Below are 12743 nucleotides of genomic sequence, written 5' to 3' on the forward strand. Positions count from 1 at the left end.
CAGAATTAGCCCGGAAATTTCTATTTTAAAAAGCCTCTTGGGGGGCACCTGGGTGGCTCAGTCGGTTAAGCATTTGACATCGGCTCAGGTCATGATCTTTCGGTTCATGAGTATGAGCCCCATGTCAGGCTCTGTGCTAACAGCTCAGAGCCTGGAGCCTGCCTCAGATTCTGTGTCTTTCTCTCTTTCTGCTTCTCCCCTGCTAGCACTCTGTCTCTCTCTCAAACATAAATAAACGTTAAAAAAAATATTTAAAAAATTAAAAAAAAAAAAGCCTGTTGGAATTTTGATTGGGATTGCACTGAATCTAGAGGTCAGTTTCAGGAGAATTAACAACAATATTGAGTCTTCTAATCCATGAACATGGTAGCTCTCTCCATTTATTTACTGTCTTTAATTTCTTTCTGCAAAGTTTTCTCGTTTTCAGTGTATAGTTCCTACATATTTTTTTGTCAAATTTATCCTAAGTATTTCATGTTTTTTGATGCAATTGTATAAATTTGTATTTTTAAAATAAATTTCATTTTCCAGTTGTTTGTTGTTAACATACAGGAATACAATTGGCTTTTTTTTTCTTAAATGTTTATTTTTGAGAGCGAGCGAGTAGGGGAGGGGCAGGGAGAGAGGGGGACAGAGGATCGCAGCAGGCTCCAGGCTCCGCACTGTCAGCACAGAGCCCGACGCAGGGCTGGAACACACAAACTGCGAGATCATGACCTGAGCTGAAGTCGGATGTTCAACTGACTGAGCCACCAAGCGCCCCTATAATTGGCTTTTGTATGTTAACCTTGTATCCTGTGACTTTGTTAAATTCAAGGATTTAAGGAGAGTTTGTTTGGAGATTTTGGGGCATCTCCTTTTGTGGTTCCCACCTTTCTGGGGTTTTCTACTCCCAGCAGTCCCAAGCTCTGATCTCCAACTCCTCTGCCCAAGACTGCTGCTTTTTGCATGAACTCTTTATGCCAGGCAAGGAGAGAGTGCCCATGAAGGGAAAACTGGATATGTGGCTCTTATGCAGTGTGGTTTCTACGCCTCCTGCTTTTGGTCCTTCTCTAATGACTTCAAAACAATAGTTTTTTAATATTTTGTACAGAGCTCACAATTGGTACTTGTAGAAGTATTAGTCTGACACAAACTACTCCACCGTCCCCACAAGCTAGAACTATGTGTCTAAGTTTAAATTTAAACATTTCATAGATTTCAAATTTCCTCAATCTCTAAGCCAAGTCCTTATTGGCTAACACTCTATTACCGGTTGTAAAGATATCTCAATTTTCTTATTCAAAATAATATTCTGAATACTTTTAAAAGAATGGGATTTGTGTTAGTTTGAACCTTCTTCTGGCCCAAATGATTGACTTTTTTCCTCTTTGCCCTCCTGATCTCCAGGCTGCAGCTCACAGAACCAGCCCCCTCTTGTTTAGAAACTCTCTCTGGCTTCTCTGATATGGTGTTCTCTAGGCTTTTGGATGCCTTTTTGTTTTCTTCACTGCTTGTTCAGCCATTCAGTTTTGGGCCCTTGTTTTTCTGACCATACTTGATACCCAAGAAAATACAAGTAGGTAAGAAAACATTTTTGCATACAATAGGGAATTCACTGAGTGAGACCTTCAACCACCCTGGAGGTCCTTCAAAGTAAACTGTTCACAAGAGGGCATTTGGATGGTTCCAATTTGGAGGGCCAAATTGTTCACAGTGATTTATTCTGCAATAAATTGCTTCTACTGGTTTTGTAGTAGAAGGGAGTGGGTAAGATTGGTAGACTGAAGGCAGAGAAGATTCTTTGAACTCTAGATGCTTTAAGTATCTCTAGTCTAGTCTAGTCTAGTCTTGAAGTGCTTCCTTTCTTAGAGGTGATGTATCAGATGGGTTATATAGCATTTAAAGATGAAATAAAGAAATGCTACTTCCTTTTAACTTAGCATCCGAGTAAAAATGAGAGTAAAGTGGTCTTTTCAATTACTTAAAAACAAGATAATTAATGATAAAATACTTCTATTCCATGTATAATAATTTGCTCCTACCTGTTGTTAAAATTAGTACAGTAAGTAAGATTTCTACAGCCCAACTGGCAAGGTTCCCGGACATCTGCTAAACAGGTCAACATGGACACTTCCACTGGATTGTATTCACAAAAGCGATCAAACTCTTGCCAACTCTGTGTATTGCCCCAGCTCATGCTATAAAGTTTAGTGCACAGTTCCCTAAAACAAAGGCACAAATATAGAAACACAGGTGAGCCAAGTGAATACATAGTTTAGAATATGAACAAGAAAAAAGTACAAAAACCAAAAGACTAAAATTTATCTCCTAGAATTTAGAGCCATAAGCAGAACTTTTCCATGAAAGTGTTAGCCTTCTTCTATTAGCCATCTCTTTCCTTTATGCCATGGTTGCTACAAAGCTCAGTGCTAAAGGTAATGTTTAATTATATTTGTACATCTTTATTCTTGGCACAATTATCTCTTCCATTTCTGATCCCTCTCTTACCTTTCACGTAAGATAAGGCATACAGTTTTTCCTCCACAAAGATAGATTCCCCTATATTTATATTTATTTACTTCCTATAAATAAAGTAAAACTGTGTAGTAAAACTGTGACAAGGTCCTCAGACCTAAGAAGCTTTACAGACTTAGGGTTCACTAGTTTCGCCCTGAAAAATTATCCCAAAGTCATTTATCTTCCTTAAGATACACCCAGATAGTCTACATGAAAAGGCTTATGAATTCCAAAGCTTCTATATACTATTGTAGTTAATACATGACAATCTTATTTGTAGTACTTGATGATTACAAAGCAACTTGACTACATGCATATAACTAAAATAATATCAGTACCATTTCTCAAGTGCCTTCAAATTAGTTTAATTTTTAAAATTTATAAATGTAATAAAAATGTAAAAAAAATAATATAAAATTTAATACTACCAAAATACAAACTCATAAGTAAAAATTCTCCACTCCTACCACATTTTATTTGACTCTCATTATTAAACCTTTGAGGAGGATGTCTTTACTTTTATAAGTTTGTTCATTCATTCTACTGATTTTTACTGAGTGCCTATTTTGTGTTAGACCCTGTTCAAGGCATTGGATATTCAGTGGTAAATAAGAGAGACGGGTCCCTGCTCTCAATGGAGCTTATACATCATAGAGATAAAGAAGGCGGGATCAAGTTATATTAGGTACTTTTAGCTGGGAACCAGTCCTTTCTCTAGCCCTTAACTTTTTCTATGACCTTGGACAGACTGTTTAATAACATCTCAGAATTAGTTTTCTATATATAAGCAAGAATTACACAAACTGACACCGTAAGATGTCATAAACTGACATCATAAGGTGGTACAATCATAATGTTTCATGAAGAGGAAATAAGATGGAAATAAACCACAAAACCTTACATCAAGGTAAGGCAGGGCAAAGTGTTTTTCAGTGAAGTTCTTCTAGGATAACACAGAGATTCCAATCTCCAATGGCTTTAGGGCATAAACTCTTTTAAAGACATTCAAAGAATTACTCAGCATCCCTCTCATAAATATATTTATTAATGCAATCCAATTTCCTTAATTACAGGACCAAATTAACTTCTCTTTAAGATCTTCTGTTAATTTTCTTTGGATATTTTCCAGTTTTTTAAAATATCTTTGGTAAAGTTTGATGAGCTACTCTAGGCACAATTTTTGCTAAAGGTCCATTCCATTTAGAAACCACAAAAAAGACTGTTTCATTCCTGGTAGATGATATTAATTTCAGGATGTTCTAGTAATATATACTTCTTTTTCACCTAAAATCTCCCTAATAAAGCAAACTTCTATTTCACCGGTGTTCTACCACAACCTTAGTAATCTCCATTTATTCTTGTCTCTAGATTGTTTCTTCCATCTTATATTTGTGTTAATTTTTTATCCCTAAGTGTTATCATCCAAATGAATGCTAATACACTGCTATCTACCTTTGTGTATGAGTGCCAATCCAGATCATTCACCAATATATGCAAAAGGTTGGTTAATGTTCAAAGTTTCATAATTTAACAAAGAGAAATATGCCTTAGACGTCAGATCAAAACATCTTCTAAACTGTAAGCTTACTTAATGATAGCCTTGAGGGTAGAATCCAAATTGCATCATCTTTAAATATTTATTATCCTGCCAGTACTAATCCACTATACCCCCAAACACAGTTCTTTTAGCACTTGATGTTCAAAAACAATGTTTTCTGTAAACAACACTCAATAAATATTTGCTAGATAAAAGAGTTTGTATCTTCTCAACTCCTGATGAAAGAGTTTATATCTTCTCAACTCCTGCCAGAATATAACATACATTTGCTAGCACTTAAAATCACGAATTAAAATGCTATTTTCTACTAGTTTTAATAAAGGAAAATGAGATACTGACCTACATGTTGAAGTGTTTGCTTTAGAACAACAATGCAATTTAGCCCCATCAAGGCCCGTAGAGGGAGGAGGATGTAGAGTGACTCCAGGGTGAACAGATTGTGAGCTTTCAAGAAAACACTGCCAAAGAGGATCCTGAGGCAAAGGTTGAGTTTTACAACCCTCGATGAGGCCATCAACAATCTCCATTTCTGTTTTCTTAGACATCAGAATTCTCTTGCAGGCATTTTGGCAAGCATGGTCTTCAGCTCTGTCACAGCAATATAAACCTATGTTTTCAGGATAATACATGTGGCTTAATTAGCTGATTTTATGTCACACACTGCTCAGAACAGAAGAACATGGTGGTGTACTGGAAACAATACCACTCAATCACATGTCAATATCTGCAGTACACAGGGCCTACCAAATTTTCTCTCCATTACTTTGCAGCATAGCAAATAGATACCTACGTGGACTAGGTATCTATTTCCAGAATTCACCACTGTCCCAGTCATGGGATCTTTGGCATCATTTCTACATAAATGAAAGGTCATCTCGTCTTCCACCTGAGAAGCCCTTACATGTAAAGTATCTTAAGTTCCTGGAAAAGGTACTATACGTTAAACTGGAATTATTTCATCCTAGAAACAACTGCCTAAAAGGGATTACGTTCTTGGCAGAGTGAGAGAGGAATAATTTCAATAGCAAAAACCACAAACACCATATTTCATGACATTCTGGGATATAAAGCTCTTATATATCTATACAAGTTAATCAATCTAAGTTGTAATTTAAATAATACAATAGCAAACTGTGACAAAATGTCAGTTTCCTTCTGCTTTTAATTTTCTACAAAGAATCAGAAAATAAAAGCACTTCCAATCAGATTACAGATTTCAGAAGGGGTTCTTTGAAGTAGTTTTCTCAGGTGTCTTTGACTTTTTAAGAAACGTATTCAGGACAGCTTTCTTTTCCAGATTTCCTATGTATCAGTATAGACATTTGAGATGGTTGTTCTTCTACCCTTAAAACATCTTGCTGGTTTTTGTTTTTGTTTTTGTTTGTTTGTTTATTTATACTTTGAGCTGCTACCACCTTAGCTCCAGCAGCACCTCTGTATAGCCTAAATGTCAATTTCTATAACTCTGCCTTTAAAATGAATGAAGATCATTTGTGGCAAATGCTTCATCCTCTGATATTCACCATGCAGCCACACCACAGTACGTCATAAGCTTTAGAGCTCTCCTTTAGATGCTGGACTTACAGGGCACATAGCACTGCTTCTGAGTTTACAAAAACAAGTCTTTCAGTATCCCACTATAAATCAAAACACTGGCATCCAGCTTATAAATCTTGTCTTTTGTCAGTTTGGTTAATTAGTCAATTGTTTAAAGTTTGTTCATCTCTAAATAAAGAAGATGGATTATAGGATGTACAAAGCTGAGACTTTGAAGACCCGTAAGGTGCAGGTTCATTAGGAGGCCCTGATTTTCAAAAGTATCAGGATTTCTTCTCATTTTTATGATGCTTTTATTATAAAAGTAATAACTGCTCACCATAAAAATTCAAGCATCACAAAAACACATAATGTAGAATAGGTATTTAACTAACCATATGATACAGTTAGTTCTACAACTTGCTTTTTTTTATGTCTTGGACTTTCTATATAAACATACTTTTTTCTTTATTTGGATTACATAGTATTTTTATTATACAGATATATAATTTATTTCATCAATTTTAATCAATACCCTATTGATGGGTATTTGAGTTATTTCTAATTTTTCTCCATTACCATCAGTGTTGTAGCAAACATCTTTCACGTGCGTAGATATATTTTTGCAAATTTATGAGTTTTCTTGAAGGAGAAATTCTAAGAAATGGGATTCCTAGATTAAAAGGTATGGTCATTTGAAATTCTCAATTTCCTATCAAAATATCCATACCAATGAATTCTCCCATCCTCAGAAACAAAGAGTGCTTGCTTCCTCATACCGTTGACAGCTCTATCTTTCTTGGTACCTTTCAGCTGTGACCATAATATCCAATCTGCCAAATCTAAACACCAAAGGAAGTCTGGTGTTTCCCAAATGACCGAGACTACAGATATCTACAAGAATTTACTTCCTTTTTACAAATTATTTTACCAAAGATTGAAACAAGAGAAATATATCAATTTTACTTACTATCTGTTGGGTTCCTCATTGGATAAGATTGGGTGTAATTGTTCACACAGTGTATTAACTGTGGACTAATAGAGGCACAATAGTTTTCCACTGCTTTGATCTGAGATGGGCCAGGAGAAGAGTCTGTTCGAAAGATGGCTTGACAGTATTCTCGGCAGTTTGTGTGATGGCCTGCATAACTGCAACAAACTGAGCCCACTGAGGGGGGAAAAAGGAGAGGTTGTTGGAATGGAAACAGCTATTTGGTAACAATAAAGCATCATAATATTGATAGAACAATTCGCAACTTTTTGAATTGGAGAATAAAACCATGCCACAGAAGACAATTACTTTAAATCAGCACTACTTTCAGAATAGTATACTCCAAATAAGACATTTCGGAATAGGACATTCAGGTGCTCACTGGTACAAGGAAGTCTTATTTGTCAACTTAGAATCTATATAGTCCAGTGAGTCTCGGCAGGAGCAGCACACCCCTGTGGGAGACTATGGAGACACGTGGAAGTATTTTTGGCTTTCATGATGACTTGGGGAGCTACTGCTAATATTTAGTGCATGGGGACCAGGGCTGTTTACTCTGCAATGTACAGGGCATTCTCACAGCGCCAAAACTGTCTCCAAAAATGCTAATACTGCCCATGCTGAGAACCGCGGGCACAATTTCTTTTCATGTTAGACTTGTGGAGATTTATAAACAAAGCAAGGCAAACAAAGCCAAAATAAAACAAGACCCCTCCGGGGGGGGTTATAAAATAGGACGAGTAAAAACTAAGAGATATCAGGCTCATTTCATAAATTTGACAGTTATATAACTGTATATCTTGAAAGAAATCTCAAAAGTTCTGTTCCATTTGAACATCTCCAAGGACATGCCTAAGTTGAAACAGTCTTTACCTCACAACTGATGTGAGCTGCTTTAATACTGAAAAGTAAACCCCGCATTTGAAATACATTTATGGATTTATGTATTTTTAGAAATCAAGGAGGAACCATCTCAGGTATCTGGGGAGAGCTGGATGCGTGGCTAGGGGTACAGATGTGGGATTTAAACTGGAGAAGAAAAAAAGACCCTCACAGGAGAGGTTAGGGGGTCTGTGGAGGGCTTAAGGGAACCAAGATGGAGATATGGCAGGAAAACAGGTAAGAGAAAGGCAGGTAGGAAATCTCTGATAATTATTAGAGGTCATGGAGGAACGAGAATCAGGTTTCTGGTGAATTCCACAGACCAGGGAATGAGCAGGGAATCCAAGCAACTTCCAGAAATAATGACAATGATAAAACTATACGCAAATTAAACTAGGACTGAACTGATAGCAGGATAGGCCTTGGTTTCCTGCACCAGGAAACAGTTTCATAATTACTGTGCCACCTGTTTTTAACTTGTAATTACTACTTACTGTGCTCACTGCTGAACTGTTCGATTTCAACACAAAGAATAATTAATGGCTACATTTATCACTGTTAACCTTAGTGAGGATAAACTGAGGGATGGGGGAATACTGAGGACAGAAGAGATAAGTGAGAATAAGCCAAGGATGCCCATCTTCTGATTCCTCCATGAGGCTGGCTTCCTCACTAGTGTGGGAGGACAAAGATTATGTGCGACACTATCTGGGAAACTGTGAATTAAGCCCTAGTTTGCGAGGGTTAGAAGATAAAGTGCAGCCAGCTAATGTTTCTTATTATACTTTGATAAACCAAACTGCCAAACTAATCCAAACAACTCTTCTGTTCCTCAGCTGTGTTTTCCCAGCTGTAACTGCTCTCACTACTCCCTTTACCTGTGATGCCCTTCTTCCCATCTGCACTGTTCGTATCTTGTCCATCCTTCAAGGCCCAGCTCAGCTACCAACTCCATGAAGCCACCTCTAAAACCCTGGCAGGGGGTGCCTGGGTGGCTCAGTCGGTTGGGCGGCTGATTTCGGCTCGGGTCATGATCTCATGGCTTGGCTCGTTTGAGCCCCGCGTCGGGCTCTGTGCTGACAGCTCAGAGCCTGGAGCCTGCTTCGGATTGTGTCCCCCAATCTCTCTACCCTACCCCCGCTGGCACTCTGTCTCAAAGGTAAATAAACATAAAAAAAATTTTTTTTTTAAACCCCGGCAGGATGCGATCCCTCCTTCCTCTAAACTCATGCAGCAATTTTATCAGTGCCACTATCCCATATCCTCCATGTTCTAGAGTTTTTTTGTGCACAGATTGTGTCCTCACGTGCATGTATGTCTGCACAGAGCAAGCAGTCAGTAAACATCTGCTGAGTGAACTGAGAGGAAGCCTTCAGCAAGTGCTACATTGTATGACCTGGGAATGCTTAATTTCTGTAAGTAATCCTATTTATTCAAGGAGAGCATGATATTCCCATCTAACAGCAGTATCTGCTTTGTAAATCTGCATTTAAGACATGGCAATTGTCATAATTCATGAATGGCCTGGACACCCTAGAGGAAAGAGCCTATGAGAACCCTGATGGGCTTTTAGGCAGCTTACTAACAGCCCACATCATAATGCCAGGTCTTGGCAATATTTATAACAGCTAAATCGTATTCTGTAAACTGTTTTGCTCCTTGGACTGCTCATATAACCATTGACAAAATACTTACTTTCATTTCTGCTAATGCAACTGAAAAGAGCATTCTGCAAATTAAAGAAAAACAAACAAATTAACCACCATGCAGAATTTCTAATTTTATTCCACTTTATGGTTACATGGAAATCAGAATATCAAACTATTTAATTCTTCTCCAAATCCAAAGCTGAGGATGAAGAAACTGAGATGGCATCCTGGTGAAAAAAGAAACCACCATCTAACACATACTGGGGGTCAAGATCCTCATCCTGAGCCATAAGCTGATCATGTTATAGCAAACCATGTTTATGTAAAGCTGTACCTGTGTATGTGGGGGTAACCTACAATGTATTAATCTCAATTATCTCTTGCAGTATATAAAAGGGCTCCCAGAAGATAATATAATAAAAGGTATTTAGGGAAACAGAGATTTCATGTAACTGCTGCATTTTAGAGTTGAAACGTGCTTAGAGAGCATCCCTAATTGTTCTCAATTGTTCTCAATGGCCATGCACTAGAATCACCTGGGCTTCCTAGGCCTTACTCTACACTTACAGAATCAGAATCTGGGAATGAACCACAGAAATCTACATATTAAGGCCTCCAAGATTATTCTTATGTAATTATTGAATCACTATATTGTACTCCTGAAACTAATATTAACACTGTTTGTTAATTTTACTAGAATTAAAATAAAAAATAAAAAGATGATTCTTACATAGTCACCCTGGGATGTTGGGGTATCTCTCTACCATTTTAAAGATGAACAAACCGTTTCCTCATCAGAGGGGAAACTGCCCCAGGTTACAGAGCAAGTCAAAAGCAGATAATGAGAATAGAATTAGTATTTCTAGAGTTCTTAGATCACTGTTCAGAAAATATCACACTATGTTAAAGTCACCGTAAGGAAAATAAGAGGTAAAACAAGACGAAAACAAAAAATTCCTTGTTCAAAGCCATTTGGATATTTAGAGCCTACGGGCTATGATTAATATCTCTTACAAGTAAAAGCATGAATTCCTAAAAGAAATAATATAGGCATAAATAAAAGGTAGATGGAAATCAAGTGCTCTTACAGTTGAATAGAGATGACTTTGGCTTTTAGTTGTAGCTAAATCATAAGCCGGCTATGTGATCTGGACTTTTAAAAGGACCAGCTTTACTGACATTTAAAATCTACCTTCAAGGATCCATCTATGTAGTTGTGTGAAGCTGTACTACATTCATTTTCTCCACTAAATAATATTCTACTGTAGAAATAAACCATACTCTATCCATTTAAAACAAAAGCAAAACAAAAACCCAGGCCTCACAGATAAGGGCTAATGAATTGGATCAGTATGACTTCTTTCTGCTAGGGCTCTCATCAAGCAATATGAGGGGTGAAAATAAACATTCTTGGTGTTCTTTAATACTCATTTCTAGATCTCTCTTCATCTATTTTTCTTTGTTTGACTTTTCAACTACCTGTTACAGATAGCCATCTATTTTGGTCGTGGTTTTAGGAACACTTTCCATAAAATGATCTAAATCAATATTAAAAAGCAATCTGCTACTGACTTTCCAGCCCCCTTTGATTCTCATTGTCTTTCTTTTTCTAATAAACTGGTTGTTCTTTTGGGCTTGGCTGTTTTGACCTTGTACTTGAAGGAGTACATTTATTATCTTGGTGGCCATCCTGAGTCGCATGGCCTGATCTCCAGTTTTGATATTCTTCCAATTACTCGTACAAGTCTCCAGAGCAGTGGTTCTCAACTAAGGGTGATTTGCTTCCCAGGGGACATTTGGCAATATCTGGAGACATTTTTCGTTGTCATAACTGGAGGAGCAGCGTGTGCTATTGGGATCTAATGGGTAGAGGAGTCCAGAGATGCTGTAAACATCCTACAGTGCACATGGCAGCTCCCTGACAACAATAACAAACAACAGCCCAAAATATCAATAGTGCCAAGGTTCGGACACCCTGTTCTAAAGACTTCCAAATTTGTTCAAGCTGGAATTTTGGAAATTTGACCTTCCAAATAAAAGAAATATCACTCTGAGTTGACGTGTAGATCACTTCACTTTAGAGAGATACTAAAGGAAGGACACAAAACCTGAAAAATGTCAGCGATCACCTAATTCAACCCCTTATTTGACCAAAGCCAGTGATGGAGGCCTAAAAAGGAGAACTCTAGCTTTTACCCATAAATGGGTTGGCAGACTATGGCACACAGGCCAAATCTTGCCTGCTGCCTACTTTTGTAAATGAAGTTTTATTGGAACAGTCACACCCATTTGTTTACATACTGTATATGGCTACTTGATACTACAATGGTAGAGTTGAACAGACAGAGGCCATACAAACTGCAAGCCTGAAATATTTGAGATCTGACCCTTTACAGAAAAAGTTTGCCAACCCCTGATGTAGGAGGGCACAACTGTCTCCCTCCATGGCACAACCAGACTTCAGAAATGTTCCCTAAGCACCTCTCATTTCTCTTAATGTTCATTGATAGACCTTTCAAGGATAGATTTACCTTAATTTATCAAATTAAAAACATTCATATTTCAACACGGCAGTACCTTTGGTATTGATACCATTTTTACATCTCTATTTTTATCTTTATTAATTTTAAGGTTTTAAAGAATGGTCCTTCATTTAAATATACCAGTTTTTGAAGAATTCATCAATTCTCTGTTGCTTACTTCACACTCATGATTTCAAACTCTGATCATATCCCTCTCTTTAATAAAGGATTCTTAACCTTAGGATACCTTAGCTAACTATATCTATTATATGAACTATCAGCAACTCTACCTTTTCACTGCTTAAACTATTGCTGATTAGTTTGACAGGTCTTAAGACACACATAATGAGTTACACCATTAACTTATAATTTCTTCATCTCTTAAGACATTTCTTAACTCCTGGAAATGTCTGGTCGCCATCTGGTGGCAAAGGAGGTAACTGAGGCTTTATACTAAAGTATGGAGCCTCTTCTGACCTTTTGCCACCAATACTATACCCACTGTGCCTCCATAGATCAGCTCCCCCGCTCCGTTCATCTTACTCTAGAATAGATAAAAATTACAGTGTTACCAAGATGAAGATCTACCACACCTCAGAGACCCAAGAACACAGGCGGATCCCAAGAGATCTGCAAATCCAAAAGCCTTCACTATCCAGCTGGAGACAGATGTACACAGCAAACAAAGGGCAGAGCCAGGGCTACAACCCGGACTGCTCTCTCATGACACTATACCGTAAGAAGACTGGATTCTTTTTTTGAATGAGGTCAATGCAAGGTTGCATTTATGTCCACAGAATAATATCTTTTCAACAGTCTCCTTTTTTAGAATCAACACATTAAACTGTGGGGAAAACAATCATTTCTTGAGGGTAATATTATTTCCCTTAAAGATATGTGATCATGAAATCTTTCCTCGGGTAGCTACTTCCAGTTCTCTGCCCTACTCTTGTTGGTTTTGAGAGAACTGCAGCAAGCCCTTCCACCCAGCGTTGGGTTGCCCAGAGGGCAAACCCGGCAGAAAAACTAAAATACAAAGTAAAATCAAAGTAAAGGGAACCATATGTGATCCTTCAAGCCACACTGACCCTCCTTTAGGTGAAGAG

General features: G+C 37.6%; 1 protein-coding gene across 2 annotated transcripts in view; it reads right to left on the reverse strand.

The window, feature by feature from the left end:
* Window positions 1-12743, reverse strand: part of RECK (reversion inducing cysteine rich protein with kazal motifs) — an 85599-nt gene that overhangs the window by 42775 nt on the left and 30081 nt on the right. For both annotated transcript variants that reach the window (XM_047831348.1, XM_047831349.1), the window contains 4 exons: window positions 9162-9195; window positions 6564-6761; window positions 4397-4664; window positions 2025-2204 (listed from right to left, as the gene is read on the reverse strand). In XM_047831348.1, the coding sequence (XP_047687304.1) occupies window positions 2025-2204; window positions 4397-4664; window positions 6564-6761; window positions 9162-9195 (680 nt within the window). The remainder of the gene's footprint in view (window positions 1-2024; window positions 2205-4396; window positions 4665-6563; window positions 6762-9161; window positions 9196-12743) is intronic.

This window comes from Prionailurus viverrinus, chromosome D4, assembly GCF_022837055.1.
Source record: "Prionailurus viverrinus isolate Anna chromosome D4, UM_Priviv_1.0, whole genome shotgun sequence".
NCBI lineage: Eukaryota > Metazoa > Chordata > Mammalia > Carnivora > Felidae > Prionailurus > Prionailurus viverrinus.